The 20,429-nt window shown below is 39.7% G+C and overlaps 1 protein-coding gene across 2 annotated transcripts in view; it reads right to left on the reverse strand.

Moving 5' to 3' along the window:
* Positions 1–20,429, reverse strand: part of LOC131369996 (NLR family CARD domain-containing protein 3-like) — a 305,079-nt gene that overhangs the window by 11,877 nt on the left and 272,773 nt on the right. For both annotated transcript variants that reach the window (XM_058416956.1, XM_058416957.1), the window contains 4 exons: positions 16,445–16,618; positions 12,498–12,692; positions 11,582–11,755; positions 5,703–5,876 (listed from right to left, as the gene is read on the reverse strand). In XM_058416956.1, the coding sequence (XP_058272939.1) occupies positions 5,703–5,876; positions 11,582–11,755; positions 12,498–12,692; positions 16,445–16,618 (717 nt within the window). The remainder of the gene's footprint in view (positions 1–5,702; positions 5,877–11,581; positions 11,756–12,497; positions 12,693–16,444; positions 16,619–20,429) is intronic.

Consider the following 20,429-nt stretch of genomic DNA (forward strand, 5'->3'; position numbering starts at 1 on the left):
CACAACTAACACAAATAACACAAACACAACTAACACACAAACACAACTAACACAAATAACACAAACACAACTGACACACAAACTAACACACAAACTAACACACAAACACAACTAACACACAAACACAGCAGACACACAAACTAACACACAAACACAAATAACATACAAACACAACTGACACACAAACTAACACACAAACACAACTAACACACAAACACAACACACACACAAACTAACACACAAACACAACAGACACACAAACTAACACACAAACACAACTAACACAAACACAACACACACACAAACTAACACACAAACACAACAGACACACAAACTAACACACAAACACAACTAACACACAAACACAACACACACACAAACTAACACACAAACACAACAGACACACAAACTAACACACAAACACAACTAACACACAAACACAACACACACACAAACTAACACAAACACAACAGACACACAAACTAACACACAAACACAACTGACACAAACTAACACACAAACACAACTAACACACAAACACAACAGACACACAAACTAACATACAAACACAACTGACACACAAACTAACACACAAACACAACAGACACAAAACTAACACACAAACACAACACACACACAAACTAACATACAAACACAACTGACACACAAAGTAACACACAAACACAACAGACACACAAACCAACATACAAACACAACTGACACACAAACTAACACACAAACACAACACACACAAACTAACATACAAACACAACTGACACACAAAACTAACACACAAACACAACAGACACAAAACTAACACACAAACACAACAGACACACAAACTAACATACAAACACAACTGACACACAAACTAACACACAAACATAACAGACACAAAACTAACACACAAACACAACAGACACACAAACTAACATACAAACACAACAGACACACAAACTAACACACAAACATAACAGACACAAAACTAACACACAAACACAACAGACACAAAACTAACACACAAACACAACACACACACAAACTAACACACAAACACAACAGACACACAAACTAACACACAAACACAACTAACACACAAACACAACTGACACACAAACTAACACACAAACACAACTAACACACAAACACAACTGACACACAAACTAACACACAAACACAACTAACACACAAACACAGCAGACACACAAACACAAATAACATACACACACAACTGACACACAAACTAACACACAAACACAACAGACACACAAACTAACACACAAACACAACTAACACACAAACACAACACACACACAAACTAACACACAAACACAACAGACACACAAACTAACACACAAACACAACTGACACACAAACTAACACACAAACACAACTGACACACAAACTAACACACAAACACAACTAACACACAAACACAACAGGCACACAAACTAACATACAAACACAACTGACACACAAACTAACACACAAACACAACAGACACAAAACTAACACAAACACAACAGACACACAAACTAACACAAACACAACAGACACACAAAGTAACACACAAACACAACAGACACACAAACCAACATACAAACACAACTGACACACAAACTAACACACAAACACAACACACACACAAACTAACATACAAACACAACTGACACACAAAACTAACACACAAACACAACAGACACAAAACTAACACACAAACACAACAGACACACAAACTAACATACAAACACAACTGACACACAAACTAACACACAAACATAACAGACACAAAACTAACACACAAACACAACAGACACACAAACTAACATACAAACACAACAGACACACAAACTAACACACAAACATAACAGACACAAAACTAACACACAAACACAACAGACACAAAACTAACACACAAACACAACTAACACACAAACACAACTGACACACAAACTAACACAAACACAACTGACACACAAACTAACACACAAACACAACTAACACACAAACACAACTGACACACAAACTAACACAAACACAAATAACATACAAACACAACTGACACACAAACTAACACACAAACACAACAGACACACAAACTAACACACAAACACATCTGACACAAACTAACACACAAACACAACTGACACACAAACTAACACACAAACACTGACACACAAACTAACACACAAACACTGACACACAAACTAACACACAAACACAACTGACACACAAACTAACACACAAACACAACTGACACACAAACTAACACACAAACACAACAGACACACAAACTAACACACAAACACATCTGACACACAAACTAACACACAAACACTGACACACAAACACAACTGACACACAAACACAACTGACACACAAACTAACACACAAACACATCTGACACACAAACTAACACACAAACTAACACACAAACACAACACACACACAAACTGAGGAGTCCACAAACAATTAGAAATTTCTGGAACCAGTGAAAAACTAAATAAATCTAAATCAGTATTACAAAATATGCAACAACCACTTTAAATAAACACACACACACACACACACACACACATTGGTGTAATGTAACAAAGTGAAATTACTTTGTTATAGTACTTAAGTATTTTTTGAGAGTTTTTGTACTTTACTTGAGTTTTTATATTTCTGTCAACTTTTACTTTTACTTCACTACATTTTTGAAACAAATTCTATATTTTTAGTCCGATAGATTTTCTGTTAGGCATTTTCGTTACTTACTACAAAAAAACCTGCATCCAAATTTGCGGTAAAGGAAGTTTGTGGTTAAGGAGCATGCCTAGCCAATCAGAAGCCCTGCAAAGTGCCGTCAGGAGCATGCCTAGCCAATCAGAAGCCCTGCAAAGTGCCGTCAGGAGCATGCCTAGCCAATCAGAAGCCCTGCAAAGTGCCGTCAGGAGCATGCCTAGCCAATCAGAAGCCCTGTAAAGTGCCGTCAGGAGCATGCCTAGCCAATCAGAAGCCCTGCAAAGTGCTGTCAGGAGCATGCCTAGCCAATCAGAAGCCCTGCAAAGTGCTTTCAGGAGCATGCCTAGCCAATCAGAAGTCCTGCAAAGTGCCGTCAGGAGCATGCCTAGCCAATCAGAAGCCCTGTAAAGTGCTGTCAGGAGCATGCCTAGCCAATCAGAAGCCCTGTAAAGTGCTGTCAGGAGCATGCCTAGCCAATCAGAAGTCCTGCAAAGTGCTGTCAGGAGCATGCCTAGCCAATCAGAAGTCCTGCAAAGTGCCGTCAGGAGCATGCCTAGCCAATCAGAAGCCCTGTAGAGTGCTGTCAGGAGCATGCCTAGCCAATCAGAAGCCCTGCAGAGCGCTGTCAGGAGCATGCCTAGCCAATCAGAGGTCCTGTTAAGTGCTGTCAGGAGCATGCCTAGCCAATCAGAAGCCCTGTAAAGTGCTGTCAGGAGCATGTCTAGCCAATCAGAAGCCCTGTAAAGTGCTGTCAGGAGCATGCCTAGCCAATCAGAAGCCCTGTAAAGTGCTGTCAGGAGCATGTCTAGCCAATCAGAAGCCCTGTAAAGTGCTGTCAGGAGCATGCCTAGCCAATCAGAAGCCTAGACAAAACTTTATTACCGGTTCTGGTAGTTTAACAACAATGGCGTGTCGCGGGAAAGCGATGCCCTTGATGTGTGAAAATTTCATTGTAGAATGTAGAAGTCCGACCGGGTCTCGTCCAAAACAGCCATCACTGTGTGCCTGGTCTGTGTTGTGGGAGTTTTGTATGCAGCAGCAGTGAGCTTCGTATTACATTCCGGCTCTTTTTTCATGACTGTAATGTGAGTTACTGCGCGTGTATGTGCACGCATGTAAAAAGTCCAGTAAACAACGTTAACACAGTCACTAGTTTACGTAAGTCTGCTACTGCACAAAATATCTTCATAAACAAAGCTGACATCAAATCAAGGAGACCGGCACACAGACAATGACGTCAATTCATCAAAATCTCAGTTTCCCCCATTCACACAACACCACTGAAAATGGAGTTTTGGAAAATCTTCACTGTGGAAGGAGTTTTCCAAAAGCTCTGTTTTCAACGACCTCAAACTGTGTTAGCATGTGGACAAAAGGTCAAAACACAGAGAAAAATCTCTCTTCTTAAAAATACCCAGCTACGTGTGGACATGGCCTTAGTTACAAGTGCACATGTATGGAAACACTGATACTGTACACTTCATTACAACACAGTTCTAAAGGCCTCTTCTTTCTTTCATGCAAGTCTTATTTTTTGTATAAGTGGTGCACTTATTGAGAAGTTGAAGAAAGAAAGCAATACAGAATAAAATTCATAATTCTCCAAATTTTTAGTCTTGCTTTTTTATTAATTTACTTCTACTTTTACTTTCCATACTTGAGTACATTCATGAAAATACTACTTTTAATACTTAAGTACAGTTTATTTCACATACTTTAAGAGTTTTACTCAAGTAGAATTATAATGGTTGACTTTAACTTGAGTCATTTTTTAACAAAATACCTGTACTTTTACTCAAGTATGGCTTTTGGGTACTTTATACAACACTGCACACACACACACACACACACACACACACACACACACTACAATTAAAAAGCTGAACACATCAGAAATGCCTATAAAAGATTCCCCAGACCCCCTGAACCTGAATCTGTAATTATTCCACATGATCCTGAGTGTAGGTTATTTCCCTGAGATCTGAACCTAAGGTCTTATAACACCCATTTTCAAAAGTGGAGATAAAGTCACTCCTAATAAGTACAGAGGCATCTGTGTGTACAGTAAAAGAAATCAATTCTTCCCTCAGGAGCATGGAGTGAGACATGGGTGCTGCCTAAGCCCAACACTATTTAATGTATATATTAATGAATTTTCTTTCTATATTAGATCGATCAGCAGCACCTGATCTCACTCTACACCACTCAGTGGTCAAATTCCTGCTGTATGAAAATGACCTGGTCCTGAATTCCCCAGTGTTCAGGGTCTACAGCAGAACCTGGACCTGCTGCAGCAGTACTGTCAGACCCGGGCCCTGACGGTCAACCAAAACTGACCAAATCTATTATTATTACAAAAAAAAAACCCACCATCCAGATATGAAGGAAATGCAACAAAGTGAATGACAGGACATTCTACACAACTAAAAACAAATTCACTTTCAAATTCCAAATCCAGTCTCAAATGATATGTGTTATCTAACTATCTGACCCTAAATGGACAGGGTCCATTCCACCAACATAGAACCAAGCCGGCTAAATACAGACTCAGCACACACACTGGCCATGGAGACGAGCTCACTGACAGAATAAACACTAGTTCAGCTTTAAGAACAAGAACAATGCTGTTTATTTAAATCTAATTTGCTCTATTTAGTTGTTGACCTTTTCAGTCCTATGGAAGAATTCTTTTACACCATTTCCATGTCACTGCTGATTTTAACCCCTGCAGCTCACACAGTACGTTTAGTTTGTGTCTCAGCTGCAGTTCGTGTGATTAGTTACAATGTTTTAGTAAATCTGTACAAAATCATCAGTGTGCAGTAAAAAGAAACAGGAGAACCAGAACAGAAGAAACAGAAATCTTCCTCCTCAGGACATTGATGATGAAGCTAAAACTTCTGCTTCTGTCTCACTATTAGAGAATGTGTCTTACGGAGGAGCAGGAAATGAGATTTTCAGAGAGATGATCTTACCACAGTGTCTCCAGTTTACAGTGAGGATTCTCCAGTACAGCAGAGAGACTCTTCACTCCTGAGGCTCCTAGATTATTACTGGTCAGATTCAGTTTTCTCAGGTGTGAGGGGTTTGATCTCAGAGCTGAAGTCAGAGCAGCACAGCCTTCATCTGAGATACCACACTCACTCAACCTGTAGAGAGACACAATGACACAGTCTTTTTTTTTATCTTGGTTTAAGACTTCCTTTAAAGGTGATGTGTTTGTAAATGATTTTATTATTCAGAATGACACGAGGATTTAATATCACCTGTTTATTCTAATAATGTCATTAAAATGATCCCCCTGAGTGTTAGATTTAGTTTCTCTCATCTGTTGTGTGTGATATTAAACTATCAGCAGCTGAAGCTGAACAGAGGACAGCAGACTGACCATCAACTTTAACTTTAATCACTTCACACAAAGCCTCTTTATAACACTAAAATAAAAAGAAGCAAGCTCTTTCATGGTTTTATTATAGTGGAAATCATTTAAAATTCTAGATTACACCAGATTAAAAGATACTATTTACAAAAGTACAAAAGTGCTTTAAGTTTCCATCAATAAATATATTAACACTGGTTCAGTTGGTTACAGACTTAAGATACCAATAGTCTAAAATTGTTTTTTTAAACATATAACAATACATAAAAACAGGGAAAGATAAGAGCTAGTTCAAGTGCTTCAGGAAAAACGTTGTCGTTTGAAGACGGTCAGAGACTCGGCTGTACGGACATCTAGGGGAAGTTCATTCCACCACCTCGGTGCCAGAACAGAGAAGAGTCTAGATAAATACCTGCCTTTTACCCTGAGAAATGGTGGGACCAGTCGGGCAGTGCTGGTGTATCAGAGAGAGTGAGGTGCATTTGGAGAAGTAATAAGATCTTTGAGGTAAGATGGTGCTGGTCCATTCTTGGCTTTGTAGGCAAGCATCAGTGTTTTGAATCTGATGAGTACAGCTACCAGAAGCCAGTGGAGGGAACGCAGCAGTGGGGTGGAGTGGGAGAACTTAGGCAGGTTGAAAACAAGCCCTGCAGCTACATTTTGGATCATCTGCAGTGGACGAATTGCATTCAGAGGAAGACCTGCCAGTAAAGAGTTGCAGTAGTCCAGTCTCGAAATAACCAGAAACTGAACAAGAACAAGTGTGGCTTCTGCTCGGTTGGAATGAAAACCTGCACCCACACCAGCCCTTTGTGGATACGGTTTGACACCTATGCCCTACACCCTAGGTTCTTTGTAGCAGAGACGATTTTAAATTTCTTTAATATTTCAAACATTAAATTTCCATCTCTCTGACAACTAATTAAAACATCATCATATGCTAATAAACACATTTTAAACCTCTCAATATATAATCCATAAAAATCTATCCTTAACTTGTTTAAAAGTGTCTCTATTGTTAAAGTATACAACATACCAGACAAGACACAACCTTGTGTAACACCTCTATAAACTTTAAAAGGAGCGTTTTCTACATCTACTGACACTAGACCAAAATCCAGCTTAGAACTCTTACTGATATCCAAAATATGACTGATAGCAGAAATATCAAAAATTCATCTTTCTGGCACACAATCTGTCTGATCAGGATAGAGGACTTGTTCTAAGACTCAATCTGTTGTCCAAAATGTTGGAGAGCAATTTATAATCTCTGCATAATAAACTCACCAGTCTCCAATTTTTAATATCATTTAGATCAGTATTCCATTGGCTAAGCTTTCATTAAATACCTCTAATAGAGTAAGAAAAAGATTTATAAAAGTCAACCAGTAATCCATCAGTTCCAGGTCCTTTACCACACTCCATACTCTGGATGGCTCTTTCCAGTTCCTCCAAAGTTACAGCCTTAATGAACTCAAAATCAGCATCTTCAGATACCCAAGGCAGATTATCAAGGAAAACTTTATCAACAGCTTTTTCAAGCCTGAATTCACGCTTATATTGCTTTTCTTCAAATGTCAGAAGAGTCCGACAACAAGAACTCCCACAGTTAATTAAACATAATCATCTGCAATGGAGGCAAGATTTCTGCCTCCCACAGTTAAGTAAACATAATCATCTGCAATACTGATGTGTTAGCAGCAAAAATCATCAGTATAGTGACGCTGCAAATTCTTCTTATGGACTGAGTTTTCAGATGATAAACCAAATCACAAGTGACCATCACAAGTTATTTTTCACCTCGACTGACCGATCACACTCTCTTTGGAAGTTCACTACTGACCAATCAGTGTTGTGTTTTCAAGCATGATTTGAAATACAGCGTCACAGAAGTTCATGTCTTCATGTGAACAGCACAGCAGCAGCAGATCCCCGTATTAAAGCATACAGTCATTCAGTTACTCCAAAGAAAAAGAAGATGCTGGGAAGCTTTTATAAAGATACTGAACAAACCTTACAAAGTCCATCTAACAACCAGGAACTAAGTGTAGCCTGTGAGCTGCAGGCCTACCTACAGTCACGTAACCTGGATAGTGAGGGGGATCCATTAAAATGGAGGAAAGAACAACAAAAGATCTACCCAAGGACCTAAAAAGACTACTTGTGCGTATCAGCCACAAGTTCTAGTGTTCACTGTTCTCCAGAGCAGAGAGTGTGTACACAGTGGACACAGAGCTACACTTTCTAACAGACTGTAAAAAAGTTCAGTTCTCTCTCATGCCCAACACTGACAAACTGTTTATTCTGTTAGGAGAAATGAAGGAGAGCTGCATTTTAGCAGGATCGGATCGTTTTACTGATTCGGTTCTTTGAATCTCGTTCAGCAAAATGAACGAATCTTTTTTCGAGTCATTTCATTCATTTCGTTCACTTCAGCAGAATGTAATTAAAATGTTCCATGTTAATTCCCTAACACATCTACTCACCCACATATTGATCACATTTCGAATAAGAAAGAACTGTCATATTATAAGTAATATCTTACCGGTGTCTTGAGGCTATGCAGTCTGTTACTTCATCACCTCACCTCCGGATTTTTTGGGTTGAATTGGTTCGTTCTTTTGTCACGTAACATCCTAAACTAAGCTATGCCGTACCGTCTTCTGTATACCCAACAGAATGATTAATCTCCCGCGCCTTCGGTTCGAGTCATTTTGTTCATCACGTGACAGCCCCGTATGGCAACGCAGTCGGAAACAGAAAAGATTAGTTTACATAACAAGTCTTTGGATTCACGTTGTTCATTCCTGTAAAGTGACTGCTTCCCGTCTCAGTATCTTATGACAAACACAATATTACATTAGTATTATTGACTTTATAACGTATTAAATTATAAAACTATCAGATATCATTAAATTATCAAAATATTTGTGCAATAAACATTTTCTGAAAAATAATAATTCTGTCAGTCTCCTTTTTTATTGTTTAACATTTCTTGAGGATATGTGTGGTGTGTGAGGGTTTTTAAAAAAAAAATAAATAAATAAATCCACATTTTACTTGGAAATGCTAATTTGCCTGTTCTGACTTTATCTGTAAACAAATACTACTTATTAAAATAAACTAAACCTGCAAACACAAAATACCTATTGTTGTTTATTTTGCCACCAATTGTGCATTTGAGGGTATAATACTGATAACTCATAAACTCATAAATGACACAGGAGCATAACAGAAAAGTAAATAACTATTAATGTGAATAATTAATATTAGTTTCATACATTAATGTTATGTTTAGGTCAGATTTGTCATATAAGTTGTTACCCAATTTTAAATAAAACAGGTAAAATGGGGAGTTAAAACTGAGTTAAAATGGTCAATAGTCAAATGTAATGTGCTCGGGTCATTAAGGGTTTAGCGAGAGGTTCAGTTGAAGTGCAACTGTTCACCAAGGGAACAGTGACCCTTCCACCCCCACCCCCCATTGTTTTGCACTAGGTGAGGGGCAGAGAAGAGACTTCAGACGGATTTTAACACATCAGGAGAATGAGCACCAGAAAAAGTTGTGATTTTGCACTGAAGCAAAATGCAACATATGCAAAAAAAAATTCCACTAAAGGAGGAAGCACTTAAAATCTGAGAAGACACCTTAAATCCTCACATCCAACTGTGCTGTTAGAACAAGTTAGAACAGAGGGTGAAGATGGTGGCTCTTCTGGAGCTGTTTCAACCACCAGTGCTTCTACAGCTGGTGCTGCAACTGCTTCGACCAGGGCCCAGTATCCAGGATCCAGTATGCCAGCAGCACCCAGCACCATCCAAGGACCAGTCAGGCCAAGGAAGTCACAACAGCAAACTCCTATGAGCAGTTTTGTGACAAGACCAATGGATCCTCTAAGACAAAGCAAACTAGATGAGGCTCTGGTCAAAACGATTACTCGTGACTTTCAGCCATTTTCTATTGTGGAGGATAAGGGCTTTAAGGAGTATTCAAATCTTCTGGACCCATCATACAGTCTACCAAGCAGAAAAACACTGTCAAAAACTGTAATGCCTAGGCTGTATGACAAATTAAGAGCAGATATAATGGACAAAATCAAGTGTGCCTCTGCTGTATGTCTCACAACAGACTGCTGGACTTCTGTGACTACCACAAGTTACCTGGCTATGACTTGTCATTTCATAGAGAATTTTCAGATAACCTCCTATCTCCTGGACTGCTTTGTCTTGACAGACAGACACACTGCTGCTCACCTGGCAAGTGAGCTGACCAGGGTTACAAATGAGTGGGGTGTGGGTGATAAAATTGTTGCTTGTGTTACAGACAATGCCAGCAACCACCTCCACTGGGACCACATACCTTGTTTTGTCCACATGCTGAACTTGATTGTCAGAGCTGCACTGAAGGAGGTACAAGAAAAGTTACACAAAGTCAAGACAATTGTTGAATTCTTCCACAGAAGCACAGTTGCTTCTGACAAGCTCAAGGCCACTCAGAGACAGATGGGTCAAGAAACATTGCATTTAAAACAGGATGTGGCCACAAGTTGGAATTCAACATTTTACATGTTGAAAAGATTTCTTGACATCGAGGAGCCGAACATTTCCACCCTGGCACTCACTAACGCACCTCTGCCAACCTGAGGACTCGAAAGGAGAACTAATCTTTTCTGTTTCCGGCTCAGACTACATTGCCTTAGCATACGGGGCTGTCACATGATGAATGAATGAATCGTAACCGAGGACTCGAAAGGAGAACTAATCTTTTCTGTTTACTGATCTTATGCGATGTTGCGCATGCGCGGTCAACACAAAATGGACAATTCACTCCCCGAGATGACTCGATGTTCTCGAGTCATGGGAAAGATTCATTCAAAATGAACAAATCGTTCGTGAACGACACATCACTACAGGACAGTACATATCTGTCTGTCACAACCTGAGGGACACTGAGTAACACACCCAAACAGATCTGGCAACCCTGTTCATAGCAGCTAGACGGAGATGTACTGAACAAACATTCACTGACAGAATAAACACTAGTTCAGCTTTAAGAACAATAAAAATGCAGTTTTTGTAAGCTCCTCTTGTTTGCTCTTTTGGTTGTTATTTAAATATCTAATTCTCTATTTTACATAATTCCATTTTTTTTTACACCATTTCCATGTCACTGCTGATTTTAACCCCTGCAGCTCACACACTACATTTAGTTTGTGTCTCAGCTGCAGTTTGTGTGATTAATTACAATGTTTTAGTAAATTTCACTGTAATTTCAGACACATTGCAGACACATCAGAGTCTGTGAAAAATCATCAGTGTGCAGTAAAAAGAAACAGGAGAACCAGAACAGAAGAAACAGAAATCTTCCTCCTCAGGACATTGATGATGAAACTAAAACTTCTGCTTCATTCTCACTATTAGAAAATGTGTCTTACTGAGGAGCAGGTCATGTGACTCTCAGAGAGATGATCTTACCACAGTTTCTCCAGTTTACAGTGAGGATTCTCCAGTACAGCAGAGAGACTCTTCACTCCTGAGTCTCCTAGATTATTATCAGACAGATTCAGTTCTCTCAGGTGTGAGGGGTTTGATCTCAGAGCTGAAGTCAGAGCAGCACAGCCTTCATCTGAGATACCACACTCACTCAACCTGTAGAGAGACACAATGACACGGTTTTCATCAACAGATTTTTATTATATAAGGTATAATTAACACTGGGCAGAACATTAGTGTCAGATTGTGAACAGTGGGTGGGCCTGGGTAAAACAGGGTGGGCACAAGTTTGAAAAGAAACTCAAAAGCCAACAGCCACTCAAAAGAACTTACGTGACTGTAAAAAGTGACCAATGAGGTGAAAGAGGTTTTGTTTTTAAATTACCAGTTTATGCAGCATGTACACACACGCACACACATGCGCACACACACACAAACACACACACACACACACGCACACACACACACACACACACACACACACAGTCTTTTCAGTCTATTAGGAGAACTAGTCTGCTACACAGATACACACCACACAGAAATGTTACTGAGCAACGTCACTCAATGCAGCTACTTAAAGCAGCAGCTCCTAGAGAGTGAGAACAGGGCTTTATGAATAATGGTAACATTAGAACAGAGATTATTTGGGTGGGCCAGAACTCCAAATGGGTGGGCCCAGGCCCCTGTAGCTCCACCACTGCTGCTGTTATTTAGAATTAATGATATTAAGTTTACTACACTTTAAATCCAGCAATACTTTTGTAGCTAATGAGTCAGGTTTTGTAGAAACTTTTTCTCTAGTTCTGGAGAGAAATCATTATCACTTAATGACTAATCTATTTGTTCTGAATGTTGTGCTTTTAGTGAGTTATTGTGACTCTCAGAGAGATGATCTTACCTCAGTTTCTCCACTTTACAGTGAGGATTCTCCAGTCCAGCAGAGAGACTCTTCACTCCTGAGTCTCCTAGTTTATTCTTGGACAGATCCAGTGTTTTCACAGTCAGATGCAGTTCTCTCAGACTGGAGGTTTCTGATCTGAGTGCTGAGTCCAGAGCTGACCAACTTTTCTCTCCAAGTGAATTACAGCTGATACTGAAGGAAATAAAATAAACATAATGAACTCACACTAGTATAATAATGAACCTTCTCATTTTCATAAATGCTGAAAGTACAAACACCAGTTAGAAAACATGATTTAAGGGACACTGCAGACAACATCTAAAACTGAACCATCAATACATCTGTTGTAAACATCCTCAGGGCCGTTTCTTCCTGTAAGTGGTATAAGTGTTATAAGTGCTATAATTTGGTGAGATATCTGGTGTGTAAAAACTAGGGGTGCTCCGATCAGGATTTTTGGGGCCGATCACCGATCAATAGAAGCTGTATCGTCTGATATCGATTACAGGATCTATTTGAAGCCTTATTATGTAGCATTATTTATTAAACTATATTTAACAATAATGTAAATTAAGTATTGAAATTACGAGAAGAGGAATATCTTGAATTGACAACTGCATTTATTGGCAAGCTAAAACTTAAAACATAGCAGCCTGTGCTTGGTCAGTAATTGGGAACAGCTAGGAGCTGGACAAATACAACTTTCCTGCAGATTATATAAAAATAAATAAAACAACAGACAGAACAAACAGAGTCTAACTAGACACTAACTGATGTTATGTGGTCCTTCATAAGGCTGTGGACATGTGTAAACACTGTTTGGTATAACTGCAGCAGGCATACATCCGTGAAATATTTTCACCCTGGCATAGTGTAACGTGAGTCCAAGTAGGACATGAGTCGCTGGAACCCTTCATCTTCCACAATAGACAGTGGCTGATGATCGAGGAATATGAATTCCATTTTTTGTCTGATATTTCTTTATGCTTCTTACTCTCCTTGCAGTAGGGTTGCTGTCTTTGAAACATCTCTGTTACCGACAGCTGAGTGAGTGGTGCTTGAGTTGCTGAACTCTCCCGCTATCTCTTAGCGCTAGCCAACTTTGAAAACTGCTCATAATGGTGAATAAAATTAAACCAGTTTCACAAGAAATAGCGTGTACACGTGCTGCATGAGCTCACATTTCAACATCTCAACGTTGAGTAGTTTTATGAATTAAATCTAAATGTTTCAATCGTTACATATTGTATTCACTGTGTATTTAAATTAAAACTGTATGGTACGAGATCTCCGATTCACTCAGTCACATGTTCACCACATGAACTGTGAATGAGCTAGTCACATATTAGCATTGGGTTAGCAACTTCAGCAGCAGCAACTTAGCAGTAACTCTCACATTAAACTTTACAAAACGCAACACTGATATCCTACTTCTTATTTATTTCCTGTGTCTTCCCTTCCCTTCCTGTGTTCATAAGCTTTGCCATCTTTTCTTAATTATCTTTTTAATTAACCCCTTCATTTCAGCTTTCCCCAGAGGGACACTGACATACTTGAATTTTTTTATCCACTCATCCTCTATTTCATTTCCCATAATCCCCACATGGGCAGGAATCCACAAAAAGAAAACTTGAGAGAAAAAAAGAGTCTGGAGTGTTTCTATTAGAATATTTCTAATCACTTCATAGCATATTTCCTCCTCTCCTGGGAAAGTGTGTCTCAGTCCCACTAACACTTGCTTCAATTCAAATAGAGAAAATACTGCATCTGTTGAGGAAAAAACCTTCTTTTCTCCTCAAACTTCCTGGTTCTCTGCCAAACACTGCTCTCTGTGCCTTCTCATTTCATTTGATATATACACTATATTGCCAAAAGTATTCACTCACCTGCCTTGACTCGCATATGAACTTAAGTGACATCCCATTCCTAATCCATAGGGTTCAATATGACGTCAGTCCACCCTTTGCAGCTATAACAGCTTCAACTCTTCTGGGAAGGCTGTCCACAAGGTTTAGGAGTGTGTTTATGGGAATTTTTGACCATTCTTCCAGAAGCGCATTTGTGAGGTCACACACTGATGTTGGACGAGAAGGCCTGGCTCTCAGTCTCCATTCTAATTCATCCCAAAGGTGTTCTATCGGGTTGAGGTCAGGACTCTGTGCAGGCCAGTCAAGTTCCTCCACACCAGACTCTGTCATCCATGTCTTTATGGACCTTGTTTTGTGCACTGGTGCACAGTCATGTTGGAAGAGGAAGGGGCCAGCTCCAAACTGTTCCCACAAAGTTGGGAGCATGGAACTGTCCAAAATGTCTTGGTATGCTGAAGCATTCAGAGTTCCTTTCACTGGAACTAAGGGGCCAAGCCCAGCTCCTGAAAAACAAACCCACACCATAATCCCCCCTCCACCAAACTTTACACTTGGCACAATGCAGTCAGACAAGTACCGTTCTCCTGGCAACCGCCAAACCCAGACTCGTCCATCAGATTGCCAGATGGAGAAGCGCGATTCGTCACTCCAGAGAACGCGTCTCCACTGCTTTAGACTCCAGTGGCGGCGTGCTTTACACCACTGCATCCGACGCTTTGCATTGCACTTGGTGATGTATGGCTTGGATGCAGCTGCTCGGCCATGGAAACCCATTCCATGAAGCTCTCTGCGCACTGTTCTTGAGCTAATCTGAAGGCCACATGAAGTTTGGAGGTCTGTAGCGATTGACTCTGCAGAAAGTTGGCGACCTCTTCGCACTATGCGTCTCAGCATCCGCTGACCCCGCTCCGTCAGTTTACGTGGCCTACCACTTCGTGGCTGAGTTGCTCTCGTTCCCAAACACTTCCACGTTCTTATAATACAACTGACAGTTGACTGTGGAATATTTAGGAGCGAGGAAATTTCACGACTGGATTTGTTGCACAGGTGGCATCCTATCACAGTTCCACGCTGGAATTCACTGAGCATCTGAGAGCGACCCATTCTTTCACAAATGTTTGTAAAAACAGACTGCATGCCTAGGTGCTTGATTTTATACACCTGTGGCCATGGAAGCGATTGAAACACCTGATTCTGATTATTTGGATGGGTGAGCGAATACTTTTGGCAATATAGTGTATATATCCATTACTGTGTACTTTACTAAATGTTTTAGCTAATTCTTCAGCTTTTTCACTATTAGATAGAAATTGCATACCATCATTAATTAATACAGAAAGGTTATTACACATATGGACTCCACCCATTTTCTTAAACCATTCCCCATAATTCACTTCTGTCTACCTTTTCTCCTACAGTACCTATAATTTCTTTTATCATCTTTTATCACTTTTCGTACCTCAGCCTGTCCTCTATTTAATAAAACCTACAAAAGTTTTTCTTACTTTTTTGGATTCACGGTTTCTTTCTCTTATTATTACATTACATTCTTCTGTCCACCATGGGACTGCTTTCTTCTTATAATTTAAGGACACTGAGAAACACACCCAAACAGATCTAGCAACCCTGTTCTTAGCAGCTAGACGGAGATGTACTGAACAAACATTCACTGACAGAATAAACACTAGTTCAGCTTTAAGAACAATAAAAATGCAGTTTTTGTAAGCTCCTCTTGTTTGCTCTTTTGGTTGTTATTTAAATATTGAATTCTCTATTTTACATTCTATTTTTTTACACTATTTCCATGTCACTGCTTATTTTAACCCCTGCAGCTCACACAGTACATTTAGTTTGTGTCTCAGGTGCAGTTCGTGTGATTAGTTACAATGTTTTAGTAAATCTGTACAAAATCATCAGTGTGCAGTAAAAAGAAACAGGAGAACCAGAACAGAAGAAACAGAAATCTTCCTCCTCAGGACATTGATGATGAAGCTAAAACTTCTGCTTCTGTCTCACTATTAGAGAATGTGTCTTACTGAGGAGCAGGAAATGTGATTTTCAGAGAGATGATCTTACCACAGTATCTCCAGTTTACAGTGAGGATTCTCCAGTACAGCAGAGAGACTCTTCACTCCTGAGGCTCCTAGTTTATTACCGGTCAGATTCAGGTCTCTCAGGTGTGAGGGGTTTGATCTCAGAGCTGAAATCAGAGCAGCACAGCCTTCATCTGAGATACCACAATTACACAACCTGTAGAGAGACACAATGACACAGTCTTCACTGGTTGTACACAGGGACGTTTCTAGAGTTTAATCCCTAGTGGAGTACAAACCACCAAGAATTTTACAAAAATGAAAAGTCTATTTATTTATTTAAATTCTGGTGACTTTGAGAGTGTTTATTTATTTATTTATTTGTTCAGTTAATTGTTTTTTTAAATTTTGTTTTATTTGTTTATCTTTAATTTTGTTATGCAGCCAACATTAATGAAAGTATGTGCTGCTGATCATTTCATTTGCTCAATTTTACATTAATTTACTGTAAAGACTTTTGATAAAATTGTTTATGTAAACTTTTCCAGATCACACACAAGTATATTAAAAAACTTTAAATCCACAATTTCTCAGTCCTCAGCTACAATGTTGTATTATGATTTATCTTCTGAGTGCAAGTCAAGGTTTCTACTGAGAAAAGTTTAAGAGAGGAGAAGTACAGTCAGGGGGCACAGTGAGAGGGACGGGCTTTATGAAGATGCACAGGGTATTTTCACTTCAGCTGCTGTTACAATCAGCCTTTCTTCAAAATATGTCAAATAATATAAATGTTTGAAGAGGAAAGCCTACTTTCAGACGTATCTACTGTAATCTTCCTCATCAGACACTGATTTATCAGCAACATTTTACTGGGGCTCGAGTGACCACCCTGTTTGTAGACAGTTTGTCTTACTGTGGACTCAGTAATACAAACTATGTCTTTAGAAGCCCAGGTTTCGTTCACTCTGGCGCCGGGGTACCACGGAGCCTGGATGCAGCAGCAGCGGAAGACACATGCCTTGCCCCGGCCGAGGACCTCTCCCCCTCCACCGCCACCTGTCTTCGAGATCTCAACCCGCAACCGCTTCGCTCCCCTTCGTGAGACAGCGTGCGACACGGTGATCATCGGAGACTCCATCGTCCGGCACGTCTGTGTTACCGCGGCTAAAGGTAAGGTGCGCACTCGTTGTTTTCCTGGTGCTCATGTTGTTGATGTCGCTGCACAGGTACCCGCGATCCTCACCAAGAACATCGGAGCTGTGGTCCTCCATGCTGGCACGAACGACATCAGGCTGAGGCAGACAGAGATCCTGAAGAAGCACTTCAAGCACCTGGTGGAGAAGGTTCGCACCACATCGCCCCCGACGAGGATCATCGTGTCAAGACCACTTCCCACATTCCAGCGAGGAATCAAAAGGTTCAGTAGGCTTTTCGCATTTAATGAATGGTTACAGTCTTGGTGTAAAGAACAGAATATACCATTTGTTGATAATTGGAATGTTTTCTGGGAGTGTCCTAGGCTTGCACCCAACCAGAGCTGGAGCAGCAGTCCTCTCGGACAACATCTCCAGGACACTGCGCACCATCTGACTGGTAAGTCATTCCTCAGATTACATCTATAATAGCTACTGTTCAACTCGCCAGACTAATACATGTTCACACATAGCTCGTCATATAGAAACTGTGTCTGTTCCCCGATTAGTGAGATTAAAAGATAAATTCATTAATAACTCTTTTAACTCTAATCCTATCACAATTAATCCTGAAAAAGACCAAATAGGTAAAGAAAAACAATTTCTTAAGTTTGGGCTTCTGAACATTAGATCCCTTGCACCGAAAGCACTTATTATTAATGAAATTATCTCAGATTATAGTTTCGACGCACTCTGTCTTACTGAAACCTGGCTTAGACCAAATGATTTGAATCATTGGCCTAAATGAGTCTACTCCATCAGGATATTCATATAAGCATGAGCCCCATCAGATAGGTCGTGGTGATGGTGTTGCAACGATCTATAATAATTCTCTTACCATTACTCAGAAAATAGGATCCAGGTTTAACTCATTTGAAGTGCTTGTCCTTAATGTTGCACTCTCAGACAGGCATAAAAAATCCCTACTATATCTTGCTCTGGCCACCGTGTATAGACCCCCGGGGCCCTACGGTGTTTTTCTTAATGAGTTTTCACATTTACTCTCAGATCTTTTGATCAGTTTTGACAAAGTGTTAATCGTAGGAGACTTTAACATTCATGTAGACGATGCTAACGATGCGTTAGGACTCGCGTTTATAGATTTACAAAATTCCTTTGGGGTTAAACAAAACATTAATAGACCAACTCATCGTTTTAATCATACACTAGACTTAGTTATATCGCAAGGGACTGATGTTTCCGATATAACCGTTCTACCTCAAAGCGATGACATCACAGACCATCACCTCTTAGTGTACACTCTACCTGTAGAACATATTAGACACGTCTATCCACGTTATAAACTTGGTAGAATTATAACTCCGACCACTAAAGACAGATTTACAAACAAGCTGACAGATCTGTCTCAACTTCTTACTAGACCCCGAAATGCAGATGCACTAGATGAAGTAACCAACAGCATAGGCAATATTTTTACCAGCACACTAGACACTATTGACCCCATCCGAGTAAAAAAGGTCAGAGATAAAACACCTGCACCATGGTACAATAGTCATACTCACGCCCTCAAGAGAGCAACCCGTAACCTCGAGCGAAAGTGGAAAAAAAACAAATTAGAAGTTTTTAGAATTGTGTATAAAGACAGTCTGGCCAACTATAGACTGGCTCTAAAAGCTGCTAGGGCTGAGCATCTGAGCAATCAGATTGAAATAAACCAGAACAATCCCAGATTCTTATTTAGTACAGTGGCTAAACTAACAAAGAATCAGATTTCTGGAGAGAGTATTTCAGCACAGTTTAGTAGTGAGGACTTTATGAATTTCTTCACTAAACAAATTGATAGTATCAGGAACAAAATATTGGATGTTCAACCACTGATGATTTCTAGGTCATGTCCCAAAATCTCTTAATTAGCAGTTATTAAGCCTCTTCTTAAGAAACCGAAACTGGACCCTGATGAAATATCAAATTACAGACCGATTTCAAACCTTCCGTTTATATCTAAAATATTAGAAAAGGTGGTGTCAGCCCAATTATGCTCCTTCCTACAGGAAAACAATATCCTTAAAGAATTTCAGTCAGGTTTTAGTCCCCATCATGGTACAGAAACTGCACTAGTTAAAATCACAAATGACCTGCTGTTAGCTTCGGACCAAGGCTGCATCTCGATTTTAGTCCTGCTTGATCTTAGTGCTGCATTCGACACTATAGATCATAATATTCTCGTAGATCACTTACAAAATCACATAGGTATGCAGGGACAGGCATTAAAATGGTTTAGATCCTACCTGTCTGATCGATACCACTTTGTAGATTAAAATGGAGAAATGTCCATTGTAGTGCCAGTGAAATATGGGGTCCCACAAGGGTCAGTTTTAGGACCTCTGCTTTTCTCAGTATACATGCTTTCATTGGGTAACATCATTAGAAGGCATGGGATTAGTTTCCATTGTTATGCTGATGATACCCAGTTATATATTTCATCAAAACCAGATGAAATATCTAATTTGTCTAGACTAACTGAGTGTGTCAAAGATATTAGAGATTGGATGACCGATGATTTCCTATTATTAAATTCTGATAAGATAGAGATATTACTTATTGGCCCAAAAACCAGTACACAGAAGCTCTCACAGTTCAGCTTGCATTTAGAAGGATGTACTGTTACTACTAGCTCAACAGTGAAAGACCTGGGCGTAATATAATATAATAAATATAATGGGCGTAATCATATAACCCCAATATTATCATCCCTGCACTGGCTACCTGTGAAGTTTAGAATTGACTATAAATTGCTTGTGAGGATTGGGATATTCAAGCAGCGCCATGGACAACAACCTTGTTATTGATTTACATAACATTATACACATGCTG

The sequence above is a fragment of the Hemibagrus wyckioides genome, linkage group LG19, assembly GCF_019097595.1.
Source record: "Hemibagrus wyckioides isolate EC202008001 linkage group LG19, SWU_Hwy_1.0, whole genome shotgun sequence".
NCBI classification, from domain to species: domain Eukaryota; kingdom Metazoa; phylum Chordata; class Actinopteri; order Siluriformes; family Bagridae; genus Hemibagrus; species Hemibagrus wyckioides.